Source organism: Anolis sagrei, chromosome 2 (genome assembly GCF_037176765.1).
Source record: "Anolis sagrei isolate rAnoSag1 chromosome 2, rAnoSag1.mat, whole genome shotgun sequence".
In the NCBI taxonomy this organism is placed as follows: Eukaryota; Metazoa; Chordata; class Lepidosauria; order Squamata; family Dactyloidae; genus Anolis; species Anolis sagrei.
Genome location: NC_090022.1, coordinates 159,382,045 through 159,407,161, shown reverse-complemented (window position 1 = coordinate 159,407,161; position 25,117 = coordinate 159,382,045). Strand labels below are relative to the sequence as shown.

Sequence of the window (25,117 nt, the reverse complement as noted above, 5' to 3'; positions counted from 1 at the left end):
TTATTATTATTATTATTATTATCCCACTGTGCCACCGGGGGCTCCACAGGCAAACCAAGTACTGCAGCCCATATTTCTTCCGAGGGCACTTCCAAACTGCCATATAACCCAGAATATCAAGGCAGATAATCCACAATATCTGCTTTGAGCAGGATTATCTGAGTCCACACTACCATATAATCCAGTTCAATGTGGATTGTATACAGTTGTGTGGAAGGGGCCTGACCCACCACACTTGAGACTGCATTATTAGCCTCGGCGGCAGAACTAGTACAGATCTCTTACCTCCAACTACTGCTTCCATCTTGATCTTAGAAGATATCAAATTGTCCATTCTAAAAGAGCATCTAAAATGTGTGCCTGTGATTCCAGCTTTAGGTTCTGATCCTGATCAAGGATTTTACGAATCAAGCTCTTTTACTCTAGATTAGGCTGCCTTTCTCAATCGCTGGTTTCCTTGGCAACCAATGGCAGCTTGCTTTGAAAACTGAATTCAAAATAATTATTATGGATAGATAAATAGCAGTTTGGCTTCAAAACACTGCAGCCTCGGGCTAGGCATTATGGAATTCCATTGTATTGCTTGAGATACATCTCACTTTTAAACTAAAGTAATCTCTTCATATTCATGGTGGATAAGGGTGCAGGGCACACTTGAAAGTGGAAAAATATTTTTAAACCAACTTCCAATACAATCCTTTCTGGTGGATCTGTAAGTGCATAGAGAAGTGTTCTTTTTGGGAATCTCTAGGTCCTCCAGCATGACTCTTAATTAATTCCAATCTAGAGACTGATCAGAGTTAGCTGGAGGATTAGAGATCCCTAGAGATAGTATGTTAATCAAATCCACAAGTTATCAAATTGGCAAAAGTGCAATCCACAAATGTGAAGGGCTGACAATACATTTGCCTTTATAGCACTCAAAAAGCAGTGTCCACCAGGTGTTTTGGCCTCAGTTCCCACCAGCCCCATCTAAGATGATGAATAGAAAGGGACTATAGGAGCCGAAATCCAACAAAATGTCGACAGTATCTGTTTGGGGAAGTCAGCTTTAAAGGTAATGGTGGCTGGTAGCTTCTATCTCAGCCAGGCATTGGATTTGTTCTAGACTTTACCTTGAACGTTAAGGGACCAGTCCAAGGTACAGAATGCATCTGTGGATGAGATTCAGCTGGTCCATCTCCAAGCCCAATTCAAAGTGCTGGTTTTGACCTATAAAGCTCTATATGGTTCTGGCCCAGCTTACTTGTCTGAACGCATCCACCCCTATGTCCCACCTCGTAATCTAAGATCATCCGGGGAGGCCCTGCTCTCACTCCCGTCAACAGCACAGATGCGACTGGCGGGGACGAGAGACAGGGCCTTCTCGGCTGTGGCCCCCTGCCTATGAAACACACTTCCAAATGAGGTAAGATCCGCACCCTCCCTCCTGGCTTTTAGGAAAAAATGAACATTATGGTTTTGGGACCAGGCCTTCAGGCAGTAGAAGTAAATGTATGCTGGGAGGGGGGGGGCTTGGGTGGCTTCAGCCCCCCCCCCCCCAAATTCTCATTGTGGTTCGTGAAAAGGCCTTACTGGTGCATTATTTAAACTGTTATGTTTATTCATATCATGATCTGATCACCATACTCAATATATCCCATGTGCATGGGGGTATTGGGGTAACGTTACAAAAGGTTTGATAGGGTAGACCCTCTTTCACTCAGACTCAGCCCCCCCCCCCCCCCCGAAACAAACTCAGCCCCCCCCCCCAATCGAAATCCTGGCTACGGGCCTGTATGCAGCATTTTAGAAGGACAATGACTGGAACGGCGATTCAACAGATGGGACTGTTTTATTGTTTTAATGATTGTTTCAATGCTTGTGGATGTAGTGTTTTAATTTGATTTATGTCTAATTGTAGTATATAACTGTAATTGTTTGTATTGGCATTGAACTTTGCCTTTACTTATGTGTAAACCACTTTGAGTCCCCCTAGGGGTGAGAAAAGCAGTATACAAATACTGTAAATAAATAAAATAAATAAATATTGTTGATGCGTTAAAATGGGTTTGTATTTTATTTTATTTTGCTGTGTTCTGTTGTATATTGTTTACTGTTTTGCTGGGCTTGGCCTCATGTAAGCCACCCCGAGTCCCCTTGGGGAGATGGTGGTGGGGTATAAATAAAGTTTATTATTATTATTATTATTATTATTATTATTATTAAGATGGAAACCATTATTTACTGCTATCAGAAGGCCAGTTCCCTGCTACCCTAGAGGATAGAACCAAGTCTAATGGTTTGAAGTTACTCTCCAAAGCTACTTTGGAAAGTAGATTTCACTTGAACATTAGAATGAATTTCGTGACAGTGAGAGCAGTTCAAGAATGTAACCAATTGATGGTGATGAGGTCTCCTTTGGATGTCTTAAAAAGGGGGGCTGGACAGCTCCCTGCTGGGGATGCTTTTTCTGGAGATCCTACATTAAGCGGGGGTTAGACTCATTGGTGCATGAGACCCCTTCCAAATCTTGAACTGACAGTGTCCTCCATTTTGTAGCATCAGGTTTATGTTATGTTTGTTTGTAAATATATATATTTTAGATGTGCAAGACACCATCTACCAGACCCGTAGCCAGGATTTCGTTTCGGGGGCTGAATTTCGGGGGGGGGGGGGGCTGAGTCTGAGTGAAAGAGGGTCTAGCCTAGCAAACCTTTTGTATCGTTACCCCAATACCCCCATGCATATGGGATATATTGAGTATGATGATCAGATCATGATATGAATAAACATAACAGTTTAAATAATGCACCAGTAAGGCCTTTTCGCGAACCACCATGAGAATTTCGGGGGGGGGGGCTGAAGCCCCCCGAGTCCCCCCCCCCTTGGCTACATGCCTGCCATCTACATCTTCTTCAAACAACCAAGACATGAACAGATAAATATTGCCATTGCAACGTCCTACGTGAAGTCAGACACAATGTGTTTATATTCAGGCAAGAATCTCCAGACACTCCTTCAACATCTCCTACTGCTTTAAGTGTCCTCACTCAACCTTTGGTCACCACTGAAGACACTCCAGGCTCTGCACTATTCCCCCATGAAAAGTAAAAACAACCCCAAATTGATTTTGTCCCACTACTGGCCTTTTCAAGAGCAGATATGATGTCGCGGTTTGAGCATTGGACTACAATTCTGGGGACCACGGTTCAATTATCTGCTTAGCCATGGAAACCCACTAAGTGGCCATACATGACTCTCAAGTCCCAAATAAAGGTTCATCATGATAAGTTGGAAATGACTTGAAGGCAAAACAATTACAAATCGGACCTTTCACAGTGGACAGTTATTGGCTCCATCCTATGGAATCCCGGGATTTGTAGTTTGGTTGCAGGAATTAGAGGCACCCTGATCCCATAAGACAAAACCTGGAATGGCCTTGTAAGATATGTATGTGTATGGAAGGGCCTTGTAAAACATTATTTTTACATCTTTGTCATCCCTTTACTTTCCCACTGAAACAGGAAAAGAAAAATGTTTCAAATTACTTTGCGCAGTGGTAAGCAAAGAATAGTGCTCTAGATGTTGTTGTACTGAAACTACCAACATGCCTTACTATAGTGGTTTGCTAAGTAGATTGGATGAAGTTGCAACCAGACAATATTTTCAGAACTGCATATTACTCCCAGAGGTGGGAATTTTATGCCCAAAGATGCAGCTGATGACAAATCCTATTTGCTCTACCCAATATAACCAAAAGTGAGGAATGCTGGGAGTTTCAATAACATTGGCTGTGGGGATGTGGGATATGGCTCTGGTCCAGCGTACCTGTCCGAACGTATTTCCTTCTACGTCCCACCTTGGAGTTCAAGATCTTCTGGGGAGGCCTTGCTCTCGGCCCCGCCTCAGTCTCAGACACGTTTGGCGGGGATGAGGGACAGGGCCTTTTCGGTGGTGGCTCCCACCTGTGGAATTATGTCATCATCATTCCTCCTCACCTTTAGAAAGAAGGTAAAAACATGGATGTGGGACCAGGCCTTCGGGCAATTAGGTTAAAGGACAATTGATAATGTTGACTATGGCTTGGAAGTGGATTTGAATAAATTAAGCAGAGTACTCAATAGTATATGGCTAGATAAATAGCCACCAGACTGGTAATAGCTCAATGGACTGTAAGTATACTGTTTTAATCTTTATGTCTTAATGTTTATGCTTTTAACTGTTATAATTTGCTGTTTTGTATTTTATTATGCGGCATCAAATTGTTGCCAATTGGAAGCCTCCCTGAGTCCCCCTAGGGCAGTGGTTCTCAACCTAGGGGTCGGGACCCCCGGGGGGGGGGGGTCACAAGGGGGTGTCAAAGGAGTCACCAAAGACCATCAGAAAACACAATATTTTCTGTTAGTCATGGGGGTTCTGCGTGGGAAGTTTGGCCCAATTCTCTCATTGGTGAGGTTCAGAATGCTCTTTGATTGCAGGTGAACTATAAATCCCAGCAACTAGAACTCCCAAATTTCAAGGTCTATTTTCCCCAAACTCCACCAGTGTTCACATTTGAGTATATTGAGTATCCATTCCAAGTTTGGTCCAGATCTATCATTGTGTGAGCCCACACTCCTGTCTGGATGTAACTGAACTACAACTCCAGAACTCAAGGTCAATGCCCACCAAACCCTTTCAATATTTTCTGTGGTCATGGGTTTTCTGTGTGCCAGGTTTGGTTCATTTCCATCATTGGTAGAGTTCAGAATGCTCTTTGATTTTAGGTGAACTATAAATCCCAGCAGCTATAACTCCTAAATGACAAAATCAACCTCCCCCTCCCAACCCCACCAGTATCCAGTATTTGTGCCAAATTTGGTCCAGTGAATGAAAATTCATCCTGCATATCAGATATTTAAATTACAATTCATAACAGTAGCAAAATGGCAGCTATGAAGTAGCAACAAAAATAATTTTATGGTTGGGGGTCACCATAACATGAGGAACTGTATTAAGGGGTTGCAGCATTAGGAAAGTTGAGAAACACTGCCCTAGGGGTTGAGGAAGGCGGGGTAAAAATGTTTGAAATAAATAAATAAAAATAAATGTGAGGGTGGAACACATAGTTTCCATTATGGGTTTACAAAATGCTTGGCCCAAAAGTGGACCTGGGTCTACAGAAAGTCCTCTGGGCAATCTGTAGCAGATCAGCAAAGCTTTCCATCTTTCTACAGTTTAAAATAGCAACAATAATTAGCACCACAAAGCCTAAATTAGGCCGTTAATAGGAAGGAGGGGGAAAAACAGGAATGGGCTGGGAGCGTTAGAGAATCACAAATTTAGTTCTGTACTGTTACCCAAAAGAACAGTAAAAGAAATATTCTGTCACCTAATTCTAAAGGGTAACCTCCCTTCCTCTCTCATCTAATTATCCCAGTTGGCAGATGCTGAATGAGTGAAAATCAAAGCTAGACTTCTGCCCACTCTTGCCTTGCTAGCAGAGCTAAATCAAGTTCAACTGCAGCTACCTGAAGAATAATCACACACATTGCCCCGGGTGCTGTTTAAATGCACTCTGAACAAACCTTTGGAGGATGCTAATGATTTTTTAATGGCCCCAAAAGGGACATGGTAAAAACATACCCTCGGAAAATACAGGGGGAAGCAAGGCAGCAACAAACCCCAGAATTAGGTTGCTTTCACCAGAAAGGTGGGTGTAAAGAAGTATAATGCTCTTTTGCAAACTCCACAGATGACATGAATAAATAATAATAAACTTTATTTATATCCCACCCTATCTCCCCAAATGGAGACTCGGGGCTGTTAACAACATACAGTGGCAAATATTCAATGCTGTAAAGTGCAACCAACAGTAAATACGACTACCATAAGTTAAACAATAACATATTAACACATCAACATCACACAATAATGAAACATTACAACCAATTAAACATCACACTAAAATTACATTTTAACTAGACTATTAGGCCTGGAAATTTCATGAGGGCTCAATTTCAGGACCCTTCATGTAATATTTTTGGACCATATTTTCAAGACAGTTTTAGTTCCCCCAGAGCAATACTATGGCATAAATAAAGCTATGTTAAATGAGCACATACAATAGATGGGCCACTTCTTCAATCAAGAATAGTAACGATATATCCAAACCTCCAAGTCTGTAAATCTATATCTCCCTGTGGGCCAGTGGAGACCATAGACCAGTCTTCTGCATTCTGGTGTCCACTGGGTTTTCTGGACCACAAATCCTATCTGCCCAGAGTAGCCTTGGTTGAGTGTCATATACACTGTAATTCAAAACATCTGCAGGGTGCTGGATTGGGGATGAGTGAAAGTCACTCTTCCAAGCAATAGTTTGAGGCAGATATGCTTCTTAAACAAGCAGATATTATTCTTATCAGTCTCATGACTTAAAGTTGATGGGTGTCCAGGACTAGTATAAGCATGATTTGGTACTCAGCAGGCTCTCCTATAAAGAGCCAGGGTGGTAAAAAAGTTTGACCACTGGAATATGATTTTGAAAACCAGGGTTTGAATCCTTGCCTGGACATAAAACGTAGATGGGGATAACCTTGGGCAAATTGAACTCTCTTGGCCTCAGAGGAAAGCAGAGGAAAAAACCTATCTGGACAATTATTGCCAAGAAGCCCCATGATAGTAAGTCAAAAATGACTTGAAGGCACACAACACCAAGGAAGTCTTTCTATGTAGTTTCACTTTAGCTTGCATATAAAGACTAGAAAGAGATGGGGAAGTAAACTTTACCATGGACAACATTGAGAAGCTTGGCCTCTCATTGAACATTGAGAAAACCAAAGTGTTCTTCCAGCAGTCACCAGCCAATCCCTCTGCAATGCCAGGAATACTGCTGAATGGTGTAATATTAGAAAACGTTGACCATTTCCACTACCTTGGCAGCCACCTCTCCACAAAAGTCAACATTGACACTGAAATACAACACCGCCTGAGCTCTGCGAGTGCAGCATTCTTCCAAATGAAGCAGAGAGTGTTTGAGGATTGGGACATCTGTAGAGATACCAAGATGCTTGTTTATAAAGCGATTGTCCTCCCAACCCTGCTATATGTAGGTTGGAAGGACAATATAAGCCTGCGAAACATGGACTGTCTACAGACATCACACTTAACTCCTGGAATGATTCCATCAGTGTTGCCTCCGAAAAATCCTTCAAATCTCTTGGAAAGACAGGCGGAAAAATGTCAGCATGCTGGAAGAAGCAAAGACCACTAGCACTGAAGCGATGCTCCTATAGCATCAAATCTGCTGGACTGGCCATGTTGTCCAAAAGCCTGATCGCTGTCTCCCAAAACAGTTACTATACGCCCAACTAAAGAACAGAAAATGGAATGTTGATGGACAGGAAAAGAGATTTAGAGATGGGCTTAAGGCCAACCTTAAAAACAGTGGCATAGACATCAAGAACTGGGAAGCCCTGGCTCTCAAGGTGGAGGTCACCTGTGGCCAGCATTGCTGTGTTATTCAAAGAGGTATGAATGCAGGGCCAAGAGAGAAACGTGCCAAGAGGAAGGTGCATCAAGCCAACCCTGACTGGAACCACCTTTCACCTGGAAACCGATGTCCTCCCTGTGGAAGAACATGTGGGTCAAGAATAGAGCTCCAGAGTCACCTACGTATCCACCGCCAAGACACTACACTTGGAAGGCCATTAGACTTGGACAACGAGGGATCACTTAAGTAAGTACACAAGTTATCCTATCTACTAGGAGAAGTGCTGTCTCATGTCTGCGCAATTCAATATCTTTTGCTTGGTTCTCACAGATACAGCTTTGAGGACCTAACCTCCATTTCTCTCCAACTGCTATCCACAGGCATCTGGTATGCTAGCCCCAGGCTAGTGTGGGGTACAATCAATTGCTTAAGTACTCATTTCTACTAGAGGTTGCATAACCCTTATCTGAAATGTTTGGAGACCAGCCTAATCTTATCTTATATCCATGATGTGTGGTAGTTTGTGGAACCAAATTAAGTCTTAGTGAAACCTGGAAGTGCAGCCAGTTGTGTCAGAACACATTTTCATTATATAATTGCAGCGCCTCATTCGTGGATTTTGGGGGAAGAAGATGTTCAAATTGTAGCTGTCCTATTTATTTGTTTCCATTGTTTTGTTCCTTCCTGTTTTGCTTATCAGAAAAAAATATCTTAAGGGAAAAAAAACTAGAATAGTTGTACTATATTTTAAATATAAGCCTTCTATCCGGAAACGCCCAGAGATTGTGTATTTGCAGAGATTAGCATCGATCTCTCTACTCCAGGAAATCCATGATCACTGTACTTAATTGGACACATATTTCACACATTCACTGAATTTTCTCGGATGGTACTTTCCCTGTTGCCTTGCCAGTTTAAATTCCCCCCATCTCCCATGTGCATAAACATACATGCAGAGAGAAAGCTGCCAAGTGAGCATAACGCTGCCTGCATTTGATGAAATGGATGCTGGTTCGCAGAAGCTTATGCCATAATAAATCTGTAAATTCTTCAATGGCGCCACTTTGCTGTTTTGCTCCCACAGCAGACGAACAATGCCAGCTTTCCTCCAGAAGTCTATACGCACGACAACTCCTATTCTGAGTAGCACGTCCAAAAGCAGGGTTAGCTGATCTTGATAGTCCAGCTTCATAACCCTAAACCCCATTGGTTTAGGACTCCTGGTGTTACCCACTCATACATTGCAAGCCAAAGACATTTCTGTCACTCAGCTTGGGTATTCTCAATGATGTTAAAGCCACACCCAAGGGGTTAAATCTGTTTTATATCTACAATCTGCATCTTGCTATCTCAATGAATGTACTGCTCTTTGGCTGCAAAAGAAGACAGTACTTTTGTAAGAACACATTCTGCTTGTCCAGCTGGAGTAAGTCAAAATCCATCCTTCCCCAGACTAGTAAAAATGTACCAGTTTAGGTCTTTTCCCATCTAGAAACTGTGTCGCAGCTGGCTGGGAGTCAGCTACATTAAGATCACTACTGACCAAAAGGTCATGAGTTCGAAGCCAGCCTGGGTGGGGGTGAGCTTCCGACCAATTTGTGTAGCTTGCTGTTGACCTTTGCAGCCCATCAAATCAAGTAGGATGTTTAGGTACCACTTATGTGGGGAGACTAATTTATGGAGCCATAAAAATCTCCAGCAAGCATGCAAAGAATGAGGAAGTACTTCATCAGTGTTACAAATGGACAGTGAAGCAACAGCTCCCCTGGTGGCCAGAATACCCTCATGAAAAAGCTGGAATGTTAAATAGCCTCTGTGTGTCTGTCTATATATGCTGTGTCTATGGAATTGAATGTTTGCCATGTATATGTACATTTTAATCCGCCCTGAGTCCCCTGTGTGGTGAGAAGGGCGGAATATAAATACTGTAAATATATAAATAATAATAGATGCCCTTGTTCCCTCTCCCCTACTATCCTCTCCATGAAAATGCACCTACCTACCGATCACAAGCCAGTATTGTTTAATGGTCTGAATATTGGACTAGGACACTTTGAAACTAGGGTTCAAATCACCATTCGACCATGAAGCACCCCTTCTCAGTGACTTTGACACATCACACTCTCCCAGCCTTAAGGGACCACAATGACAAACCTCTAATGATCAAATTCAGCCCCAACCCCCCTGCAATAGATTTGCTTCAGGGTCTCTGTAGGTCAGAAATGACTTGAAGGCACACAACAATCTATCAAACCCTTTGCTACAGAGCCTTGCTGCATAATTGTGGCAGCATCTTTGTGCCACATTGAAGTTGCAGGATTAAATTATTTGGTCATTTTTCTGAGAATGGGATTGATGATGGTGGGGGATGGGAAGAGAGTGGCAAAGAGCTTTTCTAGTCCCGAGTGGGAGCTAAAGTGGGTGACTCATAAGCAAAGCCTCCCTTTCATTGGTGTGCAAGGAAGGATTCAAGCTATCCTGCTTAATAGGCTCTGCAGCGCCTAAAGCAAGCCAAAAAGGGACCTAGGCTGATCAGAAGCAAATATGAAATCAGCCCCTTCCCACAATAAGGGAGATATTCTAGAAGATATTGCATGGACATTCAGGCAACCCACTTGGAAACTTTTAGGAAAGGAAACTGGAAAAGTAGGAGGCCATGGAGGGAGGGAGGGAAGGCCTGTATTAGGGAGTCAGGTTGGAGTCAGAGAGAGAGAAAGAAAGAAAGAATGAATGAAAGAAAGAAAGAAAGAAGAAAGGATGGAAGGAAACAAGATGGAAGGACTCTTTTAGAGAGCCAGATTAGGCCAAGGAAGGAAGGAAGGTATTAGGGATCCAGATCAGAGTTGAAGGAAGAGTGGAAGGAAGGAAGGAAGGACTCTATTAGAGAGCCAGATTAGAGCCAAGGAAGGAAGGAAGGAAGGAAGGTATTAGGGATCCAGATTAGAGTTGAAGGAAGAGTAAAAGGAAGGAAGGAAGGAAGGAAGGAAGGAAGGAAGGAAGGAAGGGAGGGAGGGAGGGAGGGAGGAAGGACTCTATTAGAGGAGCCAGGTTAGAGCCCAGGAAGGAAGGAAGGAAGGAAGGAAGGAAGGAAGGAAGGAAGGAAGAAAGGAAGGTATTGGGGAGCCAGATTAGAGTTGAAGAGTAAAAGGAAGGAAGGTAGGTAGGTAGGTATTAGGGATCCAGATTAGAGTTGAAGGAAGAGTAAAAGGAAGGAATGAAGGAAGGAAGGAAGAAAGGACTCTATTAGAGAGCCAGGTTAGTGCCAAGGAAGGAAGGAAAGAAGGGAGGGAGGGAGGAAGGGAGGAAGGAAGGAAGGGAGGTAGGTAGGTAGGTAAGTAGGTAGGTAGGTATTAGGGAGCCAGGTTAGAGCTGAAGGAAGGGAAAAGGGAAGGAAAGTAAGTTTTAGCACCATGGAATAGTGTATAGACTGGCTCCCTAATAAAATGAGTTGGATGAGACCTTGTGGGCCATCCAGTCCAACTCCCTGTCAAGAAGCAGGAAAATCACATTGAAAGTACCCCTGACAGATAGTTATCTAGCCTCTGCTTAACAGCCTCCAGAGAAGGAGCCTCCACCACACTCTGGGGCAGAGAGTTCCACTGCTGAACAGCTCTCACAGTTGGGAAATTCTTCCTAATGTTCAGGTGAAATCTCCTTTCTTGTAGCGTGAAGCCATTGTTCCTCATCCTAGTCTCCAGGGCAGCAGAAAACAAGCTTGCTCCCTCCTCCCTATGACTTCCTCTCACATATTTATACATGGCCCTCATCATGTCACCTTTCGGTCTTCTCTTCTGCAGGCTAAACATGTCCATCTCTTTAAGCCGCTTGTAATAACTTGTTCTCAGACCCTTGATCATTTTAATCACCCTCCTCTGGACACATTCCAGCTCCCTTCAATTGCAGTGCCCAGGTGCAGTCTGAATAGAGGCAGAATAGATGGGTAGCATGACTTCCTTGGATGTAGACTTTTTGTGTGTATGTCAGGAGTGACTTGAGAAAACGCAAGTCGCTTCTGGTGTGAGAGAATTGGCCATCTGCAAGGACATTGCCCAGGGGACACCAGGATGTTTTTGGTGTTTTATCATCCTTGTGGGAGGCTTCTCTCATGTCCCCACATGGGGAGCTGGAGCTGACAGAGGGAGTTCATCCACACTCTCCCCGGAATCGAACCTCCGACCTGTTGGTCTTCAGTCCTGTCGGCACAAGGGTTTAACCCATTGTACCATTGGGGGCTCTTATCTATTTATTTATCTAGACATTAAACACCTATTTATGCAGGCCAAAATCCCATTGGGTTTTTAAGCCGTGGCATGGCATTGTTGGCTCATTAGGGAGCCAAGTTAGAACTGAAGGAAGGGGAAAAGGAAGACAGGAAGGTAACTATTAAGGAGCCAATTTAGAGCTGGAGGATGTGGAAAAGGAAGGAAGGAAAAACTGTATTAGAAAGCCAGATTAGAGCCAAAGAAAGGAAAAAAGGAAGGAAGGTAAGCATTAGGGAGCCAGGTTAGAGCGGAAGGAAGGAAGGAAGGAATTAGGGAGCCAGGTTAGAGAGGAAGGAAGGAAGGCACTAAGGAACTAGGTTAAACCTGAAGGAAGGAAGGAAGGAAGGTATTAGGGAGCCAGGTTAGAGAGGAAGGAAGGAAGGCACTAGGGAGTTAGGTTAAACTGGAAGGAAGGAAGGAAGGAAGGAAGGAAGGAAGGAAGGAAGGGGGGGGAGGGAGGGGGGAGGGAGAAAGGAGGTATTAGGGAGCCATGTAAGAGAGGAAGGAAGGAAGGCAGTAGGGAGCTAGGTTAAACCTGAAGGAAGGAAGGAAGGAAGGAAGGAAGGAAGGAAGGAAGGACGGAAGGAAGGAAGGAAGGGAGGGAGGGAGGGAGGGAGGGAGGGAGGGAGGGAGGAAGAAAGGAGATATTAGGGAGCCATGTAAGAGAGGAAGGAAGGAAGGCACTAGGGAGCTAGGTTAAACCGGAAGGAAGGAAGGTAGGTATTAGGGAGCCAGGTTAGAGAGGAAAGAAGGAAGGAAGGAAGGGAGGGAGGAAGAAAGGAGGTATTAGGGAGCCATGTAAGAGAGGAAGGAAGGAAGGCACTAGGGAGCTAGGTTAAACTGGAAGGAAGGGAGGGAGGGAGGGAGGGAGGGAGGGAGGTATTAGGGAGCCAGGTTAGAGGGGAAAGAAGGAAGGAAGGAAGGAAGGAAGGAAGGAAGGAAGGAAGGAAGGAAGGAAGGCATTGGAGAGGCAGGTTAAACCGGTAGGTAGTAGGAAGGAAAGCATTAGGGAGCCAGGTTAAACTGGAAGGAAGGAAGGAAGGAAGGAAGGAAGGAAGGAAGGAAGGAAGGAAGGAAGGCAGGCAGGCAGGCTGGCAGGCGTTAGGGAGCCAGGTTAAACCTGTAGGTAGGTAGGTAGGTAGGTAGGTAGGCATTAGGGAGCCAGGTTAAACCTGTAGGAAGTAAGGCAGGAAAGAAGGAAAGAAGGAAGGCATTAGGGAGCCAGGTTAAACCGGAAGGAAGGAAGGAAGGCAGGAAGGCAGGCAGGCATTAGGGAGCCAGGTTAAACCTCTAGGTAGGTAGGTAGGTAGGTAGGTAGGAAGGCATTAGGGAGCCAGGTTAAACCTGTAGGAAGTAAGGCAGGAAAGAAGGAAAGAAGGAAGGCATTAGGGAGCCAGGTTAAACCGGAAGGAAGGAAGGAAGGCAGGAAGGCAGGCAGGCATTAGGGAGCCAGGTTAAACCTCTAGGTAGGTAGGTAGGTAGGTAGGTAGGTAGGAAGGCATTAGGGAGCCAGGTTAAACCTGTAGGAAGTAAGGCAGGAAAGAAGGAAGGCATTAGGGAGCCAGGTTAAACCGGAAGGAAAGCAGGAAGGCAGGCAGGCATTAGGGAGCCAGGTTAAACCTCTAGGTAGGTAGGTAGGTAGGTAGGTAGGAAGGCATTAGGGAGCCAGGTTAGAGAGGGAGGGAGGAAGGAAGGAAGGCAGGAAGGCAGGCAGGCATTAGGGAGCCAGATTAAACCTGTAGGTAGGTAGGTAGGAAGGCATTAGGGAGCCAGGTTAGAGAGGGAGGGAGGGAGGAAGGAAGGAAGGCAGGCAGGCAGGCATTAGGGAGCCAGGTTAAACCTGAAGTAAGTAAGTAAGGGAAGGACAGACTGTATTAGGGAGCCAGATTACAGCCAAGGACAGATGGCTGGATGGAAGAATGGATGGAAGGAAGGCCTCTATTAGTGTGCCAGGTTAGAGGCAAAGAAGGAAGGACGGACTGTATTAGGGGGGCAGATTATAGCCAAGGAAGGAAGGAGGGAAGGACGGACTCTAGTAGAGAGTCAGGCTAGAGCCAAAGAAGGAAGGTAGGAAGGAAGGTAGGGAGGCATTAGGGAGCCGGGTTAGACCTGAAGGAAGGAAAGAAGGAAGGAAGAAAAGACAGGCAGGCAGGCAGGCAAGAAGAATTGCGTTCTTGAGTCAGGTTGGAGCTGGGAAAGGGTTGGGGGGGGGGGGGGGGGAGAGAGCGGACGGTGTTGAGGAAGCCAGCCTCCACACACACACCCAGACATCCACCCGCACAGAGACTCGCCTGCTCGGCGTGGGCCCCGGCGTCCATGCCTATGCGGGCCAGGCCCTCGCGCAGCTCGTTGACATCCACGCGGCCGTCCTTGTTGGCGTCCAGCTGGTCGAAGAGCCGGGCCCAGCGCTGCTGTGGGTCGGGGTCCGGGGCGGGCGGCTGAGGCGGACGGTGGACCCGCCGGGCTTCCACGCTGGGTCCCAGCATGCTGGTCCACGCCGGACTCCCCGCTCAGGACCCAGGCTGCCCGCCCGCCCGACCCATCGCTTCCTTCCGCGGAGCAGAAGCGGGGCCCGCCGACAGCGCGAGGGCATTTAACAATTGCGCTGGTTGGCGTCGCCGCCCACCGCAGTCTTACGCCCGCCCAAGAAAGGCTCCTGCCCGGCGAGGAAAGGGAAGGGAAGGGGTCGCGCGCGCCCGGGGGAGGCGGGGCCAGCACGAGCCGGGGGCGGGGCTTCTCCCAGGGTGACTGACATATGGAGAAAGTGGATGCTAAGCAGAATCAGTCGAGGTTAGTGCTTAGATGGGGAATCAACACGAATACTCAGTGCCATAAGTTCTATTTCAAAGGGAGGAACTGGCGAAACTACCCCTGAGTATCCTTTGCCTAAGAAACCCCTATGAAATCATGACACACACACACATGCTTGTTTTTAGCAACCACACATATGTTCCCCAACACTGTACAGTATGACCCCTTTATCTGTGGAATTGGAACTATTACATTTACCCACTTCTAACAAAATATAACCAATCGAAGCATTTTCCAGGCCTACTCAATGGTATGCTTGGACCCAAACACTTTCAATAGTTTTTGCTGTTACACTATGTAACAAAATCTATATAACAAAATCTAACCAGCTGCACCTGTACCTTGGGAAGTCTGACTTGGCCACGGTAGTCCACGCTCTGGTTACATCCCGTTTAGACTACTGCAACGCTCTCTACGTGGGGTTGCCTTTGAAGACGGCCCGGAAGCTTCAATTGGTCCAACGTGCGGCAGCCATGTTACTTACAGGAGCGGGACGCAGGGAGCACACAACCCCCTTGTTGTACCAGTGGCTGCCGGTTTGCTACCAGGCTCAATTCAAGGTGCTGGCGTTGGCCTATAACGCCTTAAACGGTTCCGGCCCAAGATACCTATCCAACCGCATCTCGACCTACGAGCCCACCAGGACTTTGAGATCTTCCAGGGAGGCCCTGCTCTCGATCCCACCTGCTTCACAAGCACGGCTGGCGGGGACGAGAGATAGGGCTTTCTCAGTGGTGGCTCCTCGGCTGTGGAACACCCTTCCCATGGACATCAGACAGGCTCCTTCCCTGATGACATTCCGCAGGAAACTAAAGACTTGGTTGTTCAAGAAGGCGTTCGAACAAGAAGTGCAATGATTGGTAATGACTATAGGAATGGAATAACAGAAAATGATATTGGATTGTGGTTTGGACGATGAGACGACGCTGAAGGGTTTTCGTAGTAATGACAATGTTTTGTATAATGCTTTTTTGTATAATGTTGTTGCATAATGGATCGTGAATTGTTTTTATACTGTGTTTTGAATTTGTTCTTCCTATGTTGTACACCGCTGTGAGTCGCCCCTGGGCTGAGAACAGCAGTATATAAGCAAAATAAATAAATAAATAAATATAAATAAAAATGTAATGTTTGTTTGTGGGATTAACATAACTCAAAAACCACTGGAAGAATTGACACCAAATTTGGACACAATATGCCTATCAGGTCAACAAGTGACCATCACTCATAAAACACAGCGGAAGGGACTTAAAAAGCCAAAAAAAAAACCCACATTACAATGCATGCACAAAACCACATATATACAAATATACACAAATATACACACACACATATATACATCCACAAAACACAAAATACACAGACTGGGCCACAGCAACGCATGGCAGGGGAAATAAATTCTGTTCCTGGTTTGAAAGTGTCATTTCCTATTTAATTGTGCTGTACTTACTTCGAAAGTAGTTTTTATACCCCAGAAACTTTGTTTTTGTGGCTACCACAAACTATGTTGAATTGGTTGAGACTCTATGAGAGATTCATTGAAAAACTAGAGCTAAACGTATGGCAAAATGTCCATAGTTTTAGCAATTTAATAAACCTTTTCCATGTTTTTAAGATAGAACCAAGTAGGAAATGTCATCTATATCCCAGGAACAAATATTATGTGACATAGAGTTATCTGCAATTTTGTATAGTCATTCAAAGTGCAGGGACATATTCCCCACAGATATAGGGTTTGTACTGTACTATCGCAATTTCCCTGGAATTCATTCCTATCCTCTGAGGGCTGGCTTGTAGATTCAAGTTAAGCAGGACTGCCCAAAGATATCTTGCTGCCTGAGGCAATGTATGGAATAAAGCACGTTTGTGCATGCACATACGCATTTTATTGCACATATAGGAATCAACTGGACTGGTGGTTGAGGATACCTACAGCACTGGCAACACTGCTGCTTGAGGCAGGGCAGTAAATGGGGTCCCAGGGCCCTTCTACACAGCTGAATAAAGTCAGTGTGGACTCAGATAACCCACTTCAAAGCGGATATTGTGGGATTTTCTGCCTTGATATGCTGGGATATGGGGTCATGTGGAAGGGACCCTACTCCCAATCAAGATTCATAATAGCCAGCCAGGCTATTATGGCATTTGAGGCAAATAAGTCCCACAAAAATGCTTGGAAGTAGAAATAGGGCAACAGTGAATTCATAACTAACTTTTGACCCTTTATCTTGACCCGACCCCCCCCCCCCCCCCCCGATGTATTGCTGCCCTATTCTCCTTCATGGTGGAGCCAACCTTAAAGACAAAGATGGTTGCAGACCTTGAAAGATCTTATTTCAGGTAGACTGCTCCTCTCTACCGACTGGCTGCACCATGTTATCACTGGCAACTGGTCTGGATCTTGTCTCTACTTTGCAGATCAGATATCAGACCTTAATCTGACTTGAAGCACACCTTGCACTTTCCTTAGTCTTTGTCTAGAAACAGTTGCACATTCCCTGATCCCTCCGCACTCATTCTCTCAGCCATGATACTGTCTTTAAAATGTGCAATGTGATTGTAATGTTTCTCTGATGTCGCGCTTGATTTTATTTTGTTTTATTTTATTTTATTGCGTGTGTTTAACCTGTATTTTATTGGGCTTGTCCCCTTGTAAGCCACCCCAAGTCACTTCGGGGAGATGGTGGCGGGGTATAAAAATAAAGTTGTTGTTGTTGTTGTTGTTGTTGTTATTATTATTATTATTATTATTATTATTTTGCTGACACAAAAACACAGCAAATTAGATCTATATGCCGAATTTCGTATCACAAAATCAAAAGTGCCCCCAGTGGCACAGTGGGTTAAACCCCTGTACCAGCAGGACTGAAGACCGACAGGTCACAGGTTCGAATCCGGGGAGAGCGCGGATGAGCTCCCTCTATCAGCTCCAGCTCCTCATGCTGGGACATGAGAGAAGCCTCCCACAAGAATGGTAAAAACATCAAAACATCTGGACATTCCCTGGGCAGCATCCTTGCAGACGGCCAATTCTCTCACACCAGAAGCGACTTGCAGTTTCTCAAGTTGCTCCTGACACGACAAAAATAATAATAATAAAAAGTTGAACAGTTCCCAAGCATCTAGGACTGTGTGATGTATTTTTGAATGATGTTCGCAGATCCAAGTAAGGTGGTTTTTTGCAGTTGACAGATCGTGATTTTGTCAATGTTTATTGTTTCCAAATGCCGGCTGAGATCTTTTGACATGGCACCCAGTGTGCCGATGACCACTGGAGCCACCTGTACTGGTTTATGCCAGAGCCTTTGCAGTTCAATTTTCAGATCCTGATAATGGCTGAGTTTTTCCTGTTGTTTTTCCTCAATGTGACTGTCACCTGGAATGGCGACATCAGTAATCCAAACTTTTTTTCTTTTCCACAATCATGATGTCTGGTGTATTATGTTCCAAAAGTCTGTCCAGTCTGGATTCGAAAGTCCCACAGTATTATTATTATTATTATTATTATTATTATTATTATTAACTTTATTTGTACCCGCTAACATCTCCTGAAGGACCCGATGCAGCTTACAAAGGCCAAGGCCTCAATAAAACAACAATACAACAATACACATAAACCATAAAGCAAATCAAAACATTAAAGCAATAACAGTAAACAGTAAAAACAGTACACCATAGCACAATAAAACTAAGGCCGGGCCAAGTGTAAATGGGTACAGATTAAAAGTGCTGAGTATGACAGTTGAAATATAAGGATTTTTGGGTACATACAATGTGCGGACAATCTTAAGTCTCTAGTAAAGTGCTTCTGGGACATATTGCTGGGGTTTCCTATTCTGGAAAGGCACACCTGAATAGCCAAGTCTTCAAGCTCTTCCTAAAGACTGCCAATGTAGGGGCCTGTATTATTATTATTATTATTATTATTATTATTATTATTATTATTATTCTGTGGTTAATAGGTTGAAAGGCTTCAATTTTGTCAAAGCCCTCCCCTGAGAAGCTGCTGCAGGGTTGCTTTGCCTTCCTGCAAGTTGCTATCTATCTAGCTTTCCACCTTCTGTTTTGAAAACATGGCTAATTATTCCAAACAGAAAAAAGAGAAGACTGTACATAATTGGATACTATTTTAGTGGCTGATGAAGTATCATCCAATCTGAGATGTTACTCTTGCATCTCTACCCTTTGAGTCATTTCTGATTTATGGAGACCACAGGGTTTTTCTGAGGTTGAGAGTGTGTGACTTCCCCAAGGTCACACAATTCTATTCGCCAGAGTCGTAGTCCACCATTCAAACCATTTGCGGCCCTCCCGAACTTTTCTGTAAGCTTTTAGAACTCATTAGACTAGTATATGAGTGGAATGTATTCAATTTTTCAAAAAGCTTTTTTCCATTTCAAGCAGCAAAATTCCTGGAATCAGTTGTGTCTGGGTTGAGCTCCTAATTCTAGCCTCAGTCCACTGAAAAATTAATGGGCAGCCTTGATTCAAGGAAGCTGCTTCGGACTGGGCCAGAAAGAGGTCCTTCCATTAATCAGGGTGAGGTCGCTTGAAAGGACAGCATGTTTCTATTTATTTATCACAGACCTTGGAAATTTCATTAATGAAGTTGATTGTTCCAAGGCTCTGCTTTTCCAATTTATGGTAAACTCAAGCCCTAGACAGTCAGTGTGGCATTGTAGTTTGAGTGCTGGATTAGGATTTTAAGAGACCAGGGTTTGAATCCCTACTCAGTTATGGAAGTCCACTGGGTGACCTTGGGCAGGTCACACTCTCTCAGCCTAAGATCAGCTTCCCATTAGCTATGTTAGACCCTGTTCTACACTGCTTTATAATATCCAGATTGTCTGCTTTGAACTGGATTATATGGCAGGGTAGACTCATATAATCCAGATCAAAGCAGATAATCTGGATTATACAGCAGTGCAGAAGAGGCCTGAGGGCCCTTCAATATCCCCAGAATATCAAGGCAGATAATCCACAATATCGGCTTTGAAGTGGTTTATCTCAATCTACACTGCCAAATAATCCAGTTCAATGTGGATTTATACAGCTGTATGGAATTACCCGGAGCCCCCGGTGGTGCAGTGGGTTAAAGCACTGAGTTGCTGAGCTTGTTGATCAAAAGGTCGCAGGTTCGATTCCGGGGAGCGGCGTGAGCTTCCACTGTCAGCCCTAGCTTCTGCCAACCTAGCAGTTCGAAAACATGCAAAATGTGAGTAGATCAATAGGTACCGCTCCGGCGGGAAGGTAACGGCACTCCATGCAGTCATGCCGGCCACATGACCTTGGAGGTGTCTACGGACAACGCTGGCTCTTCGGCTTAGAAATGGAGAGGAGCACCACACCCCAGACTCAGACATGACTGGACTTCATGTCAGGGGACTACCTTTACCTTTACCTTTACCTTATGGAATTACCCAATAGATTTCATGTGCTGAGCAAGGATTCAAAACCTGGGTCCCTTCTACAATGCCATAAAATCCAGATGATCAAAACAGATGATCCACATTTTCTGCTTTGAACTGTATTATATGAGTCTACACTGACAAATAATCCAACTCAAAGCAGATAATCTGGATTTTATATAGAAGGGGCCGTGGTCTCCCAGAGTTTAATTCCTGTCTCAAAAGCTAAACTCTGGGAGACCAGGATTACAAATAATTAGCAGTTTTAAGCAATTACTCCATAGTAGGTTTATTATTATTGGCCACCGAGGTTTTATTTCATTCCAGCTCGAACGGATGACAACTGCAGTAGTCTGCCAACAGATCGACATAACCCATTGGGCAGAGAAATACAAAATATATAGCCTTCAGATTCAAAAATTCCCATGGCCACCCCTCCCCACCACCCGAGCTGGCTTTGTTATGATTGGTTGTGATGTCAGCAGGCCAGGAGGAGATCGAATGAGGGCCCTGGCCCTGCTTTTGGCTGCCCAGCCAATGAGGTGGAAGGAAGGCGGGCAACAGGGAAGCAATGAAAAAATGTCTAGTTGACTGGATTAAGAATGGCCAGTGTTTGCCAAATGGCTGTGCGATAGCTTTAGGCTCTCAAGCCTGGCCTGAGTTATTGTTTGATTCTTTGAATTAACATTCTCATCTAGCCCTGAGAGGCTAGGTCCTTTGTCACACTGTCCTGTGATATGGAGTTCATTGATGAAGTAGATGCTAGTTTCAGTAGATCAGGATGTGGCCCAGCAGGGAGGTGGATAACAAATCCCCGGTTCCTCGCAGATGGAGAGATGTCCTTTGCGTTGGGTGATCCAAAGTGTCCATAGACCCCATCATTCTGGATGGTCTGGCTATTAGCCCTCCAAGGTCCAGTCAGACAGAGCCATTTACTTACAAATGGGCTTGGTGAAATCATTTGTTAGGGATTATTGGCTCAGGAAGTTTGGAAACTCCAAGAGCCATGGGTTGCTGGTTCATGAAAAGTTTGCTTTCCTTCATATTTTCTTATATAGACATACATACATATAGGGAATGACGAATGGGGCAAGGGAGCATACACAGAGTTCATAGGAAAAGGGGGAATCATGCAGGGTCTAAGGCAGTGGTTCTCAACCTGGGGTCCCCAGATGAGTCCTAAGAGCTGGTAAAGTGGCTGGGATTTCTAGGCCAAAAACATCTGGGGACCCCAGGTTGAGAACCACTGGTCTAAGGGAAAGTCACATCAACCCCCCCCCCCCCCAAAGTCCATAAACATTCATAAAGTTTGGCAAGAGAGAGTTTATATAAGTTCCTATAAAGTTCATGAAAGTGCATAAGAACTCATAAGAGTTCATGGGGGAGGGGTGCACTGAGTAGTCGGAGTCCATTCATAAAGACAAGAGGAGAGATAGAGGATTATGGGATCAATTCAGCCTAGTGTCCTTGATAAAACTATTAATTCCCTGATTTTGAGCTATCTTTTACAAAGCCCTGGAGCCCCCCTCCAGGAGTCATCTCCGATCACACAAAAGCACTCACTTCCACAATTTGGGGTTTGTGTGTCAGAAGTGGCAGAAGAATAATAGTTTTCAGCCTTCTCAGCCAAAATGCTAGTCCTCACCAAACTGCACACCTCATGATTCCATAGCATTGAACGATGGTGGTTAAAGTGGTGTCAAATAGCAGTAACATTGTAGTATAGATGCAACCAGAGGCGGCCCTAGGTAATTTTCAATGGTAAGCAAACAGTATTTTGGTGCCCCCCCCCCCCCAACCAATCACTAATATATATATTCTGTTCGTCGTGTGTGCCATATTTGGTTCAATTCCATCATTGGTGGAGTTCAGAATGCTCTTTGATTGTAGGTGAACTATATATCCCAGTAACTACAACTCGCATGTGTCAAGGTCTATTTCCCCCCAAGAGCACCTCAAGAGTGCAACTATACTGCAAATGCTTACTTTGCGTAATGGCTTGAGCCACCCCTGGATCCACCCTTAGTGTCCCCAGCTTTTGCTCAAAGACATAGATGGCTCTGAGTGCCCAGCTTTATGGAGAGGCAGAAACCTTGGTATGTATGTCCATTGTCAAGGAGTTACTTGTGGGCAAGGATGGTGGGCTATTGTGAGCCTGAATCCAAGCTCTTGGGGTCAAGCCGAGCCAAAGTGGCTGCTGCCCTCCCTGCCTGCTCATTGACACTCAAGATAATCACTTCCCGCTATTAGCTGAACACAAGTTTTCAATGAGAAATGGAGAGATTTTTCTTTTTCACCCCCTGCCTGTTGCTGTCGTGGGAGTGTCGTAAGCACTTCCAGGTTTAATTCCTGCTTTCGTACATGCCCTGTCTCCCAATCCTCCTGCTTTGAATGGGCCGTTTGTTCCTCCTCCTCTTCTAGTAGGCAAATTTGTCTGGTTGGAGAGGAGGGGAGACTGGGCCAAGCAATTGGAGTGATGCACACCCGACGTCCTCCCTACCACCTTGCTGCGCATGAGAAACAGAAATGTGAACCCAGGCATTGCTCAAGGAGCCTGCCGGATGCCTCCCAAGGCGTTGATTGGAGTAAGCCAACCTCTGCCTTCCCACCCAGCCATTCGTAGGCAGGCCTTGAATGGCTATTAACTGTTCACTTTCCTAGCACTGAGACCTTTTCTCATATCCCTTTTCTCTGGATCTTTTTCCTACTTTCTTCCTTTTATTTGATTAATCCTCCTGTTTTCTACCTTGTGTTGCCAGTTATCACAACTTTTCCTCGTTGTTTCCTTTCAAATATATTTCTCTATCTTTAGAGACCCTTAAAAGGTGTGATGCAGAAACCCAACAGCTTCTTGTAGTACTTGGAAATAAGATGGAAATAAATAACACTATGTTACAAATTTGGAAACATTTTCTGTTCCTGGTTTGAACATGTTATTGCTGTTTAACTGCGCAGTACTTTATTTATTTGCAGCAATTATATTCCGCCCTTCTCACTCTGCAGGGGACTCAGGGCGGATTACAGTATACACATATATGGCAAACATTCAATGCCAATTTTGACTTACAACATTTACAGACATACACAGAGGCTATTTAACTTTTTCTGGCCACCAGGGGAGCTGTCGCTTTCATCGTCCATCTGCAACACTGATGAAGAACTTCTGCATTCCCCACATGCTTTGCTGGAGTCTTTTTTATGGCCTCGTAAATTCGTTAATTTAGCCTCCCCACAATTTAATGTGGTACCTAATTTTCCTACTTGAGAGATGCTACTGTCTTTTGGGTTGCAAAGGTCGACAACAGGCTACACAATTGGTTGGAAACCCACTCCAACCCGGGCTGGCTTCGAACTCATGACCTTTTGGTCAGAGTGATCTTAATGCGGCTGACACTCAGCCAGCCGGTGCTTACATTTAAAGTAGTTGTGTCCCAAGAAACTTTGTTTCTGTGGCTGCCACAGAATTAGTTGAGACTTGATGAGATAGTCCTTGAAAAACTATAGCAAATGTGCTGCAGGGTGTCCTTTTCCATGCTTTTCTGACAGAACCAATTAGAAAATGACATTGATAACCCAGGAACAAAAATTATGTTACATAGCCCCCTTCCACCCAATTGTATAAAATTCATATTGAACTGGATTATTTGGCAGTGTGGACTCAGATAACCCAGTTCAAAGCAAATATTGTGGATTATCTCTCTTGATCTTCTGGGTTATATGGCTGTGTGGAAGGGCACTAAGTGTAATGACGTGTTTGTGTGTGCATGGTTCTGTTGTTAAAGAGGTATCGAACAGTTGGATTTGTTTAAGGATAGCATTGGGAAAAGTTACTTTGCAGAACACAATCCCGCAAATTTGCCAAGACTTTCAACAATGATGTCTGGGTAATTTGAGGAATTGTAGTTAACAAAGTAAGTTTTCCAAATTCTGAAAAAGTGGTAAATTGTTGACTCCCCCCATTTGTACAGGTATCAATGTATGTGTTTACATGCATGCACACACACATATAGATGGGAGGCATAGTACACCTTCAGCTTAGCGCAGAAGCAATTTTAATTTTTTTTAACTCCAACAATTCCACGCCATTAAAATAAATTTTTAGGACGCAGCTGTTGATAGATCAAAATAAGTGTCCAGCTTATTCAGGGGAAGCCAACAGTGTGACGTAGCAATCAAAAAAGCCAATGTAATTCTAGGCTGTATCAATCGAAGTATAGTGTCGATTGAGGTAAGTTATAGACCCACTCTATTATGCTTTGGTCAGACCTCCCTTAGAATATTGTGTACAGTTCTGGGCACCAAGAAGGTTATTGACAAGTTGGAATGTGTCTAGAGGTGGGCAACCAAAATGACCAGAGATTTGGAAACCAAATCCTATGAGAAGTGTCTTAGGAAGCTGGGTAATATGTTCAGCTTGGGGAAAAGAAGCCTGAGAGGTAAAGGTAAAGGTTTTCCCCTGACATTAAATTAAGTCTAGTCGTGTCCGACTCTGGGGGTTGGTGCACATCTCAATTTCTAAGCCAAAGAGCTGGCATTGTCCATAGACATCTCCAAGGTAATGTAGCCGGAATGACTGCACGGAGCACAGTTACCTTCCAGCTGGAGTGGTATCTATTGATCTACTCACATTTGCATGTTTTCAAACTGCTAGGTTGGCAGAAGCTGGGGCTAACAGCGGGAGCTCACCCCACTCCCGGATTTGAACCTGCAACCTTTTAATTAGCAAGTTCAGCAGCTTAGCAGTTTAACCCACTGCATGACCAGGGCCTATGATACTCATATTTAAATATTTAAAAGGATGCCACCTTTAGGAGGAGGGCAAGCTTGTTTTCGGCTGCTCTGAAAACTAGATAACAGAGTGATTGATTAAAATCACAATAAATGGAATTCTACCTAAACATTAGAAAGAAGTTATTTAATGCAAGCCATATTCAACAGTGAATAAACTACCTCAAGTCCTGGACCCTCCTTCTTTGGATGCCACTCAACAGAAGTTGGATGGCCTTAAGGAGTGCTTAATTGTTGTTTTGTATTCTTGCATGACAGGGGATTAGACTAGATGGCTCTTGTAGTTCCTTCTTAGTCTATATTATGTGTTACATTTTTGAATTTATTTTTATTTTAGCAATTCCACATACTGATTTATTTTTGGAAATCCCACACTCATATTTGGTGGGGTTTGG

The 25,117-nt window shown here is 44.4% G+C and overlaps 1 protein-coding gene across 2 annotated transcripts in view; it reads right to left on the bottom strand.

Moving 5' to 3' along the window:
* Positions 1-14,357, bottom strand: part of LOC132768069 (mitochondrial adenyl nucleotide antiporter SLC25A23) — a 76,304-nt gene extending 61,947 nt beyond the window's left edge. For both annotated transcript variants that reach the window (XR_010909253.1, XM_060763652.2), the window contains exon 1: positions 14,007-14,357. Coding sequence is in view for 1 of the 2 variants with exons in the window: in XM_060763652.2 (XP_060619635.2) it covers positions 14,007-14,201 (195 nt within the window). In the remaining variant the exon portion in view is untranslated. The remainder of the gene's footprint in view (positions 1-14,006) is intronic.
* Between the last annotated feature and the right edge of the window lie 10,760 nt (positions 14,358-25,117).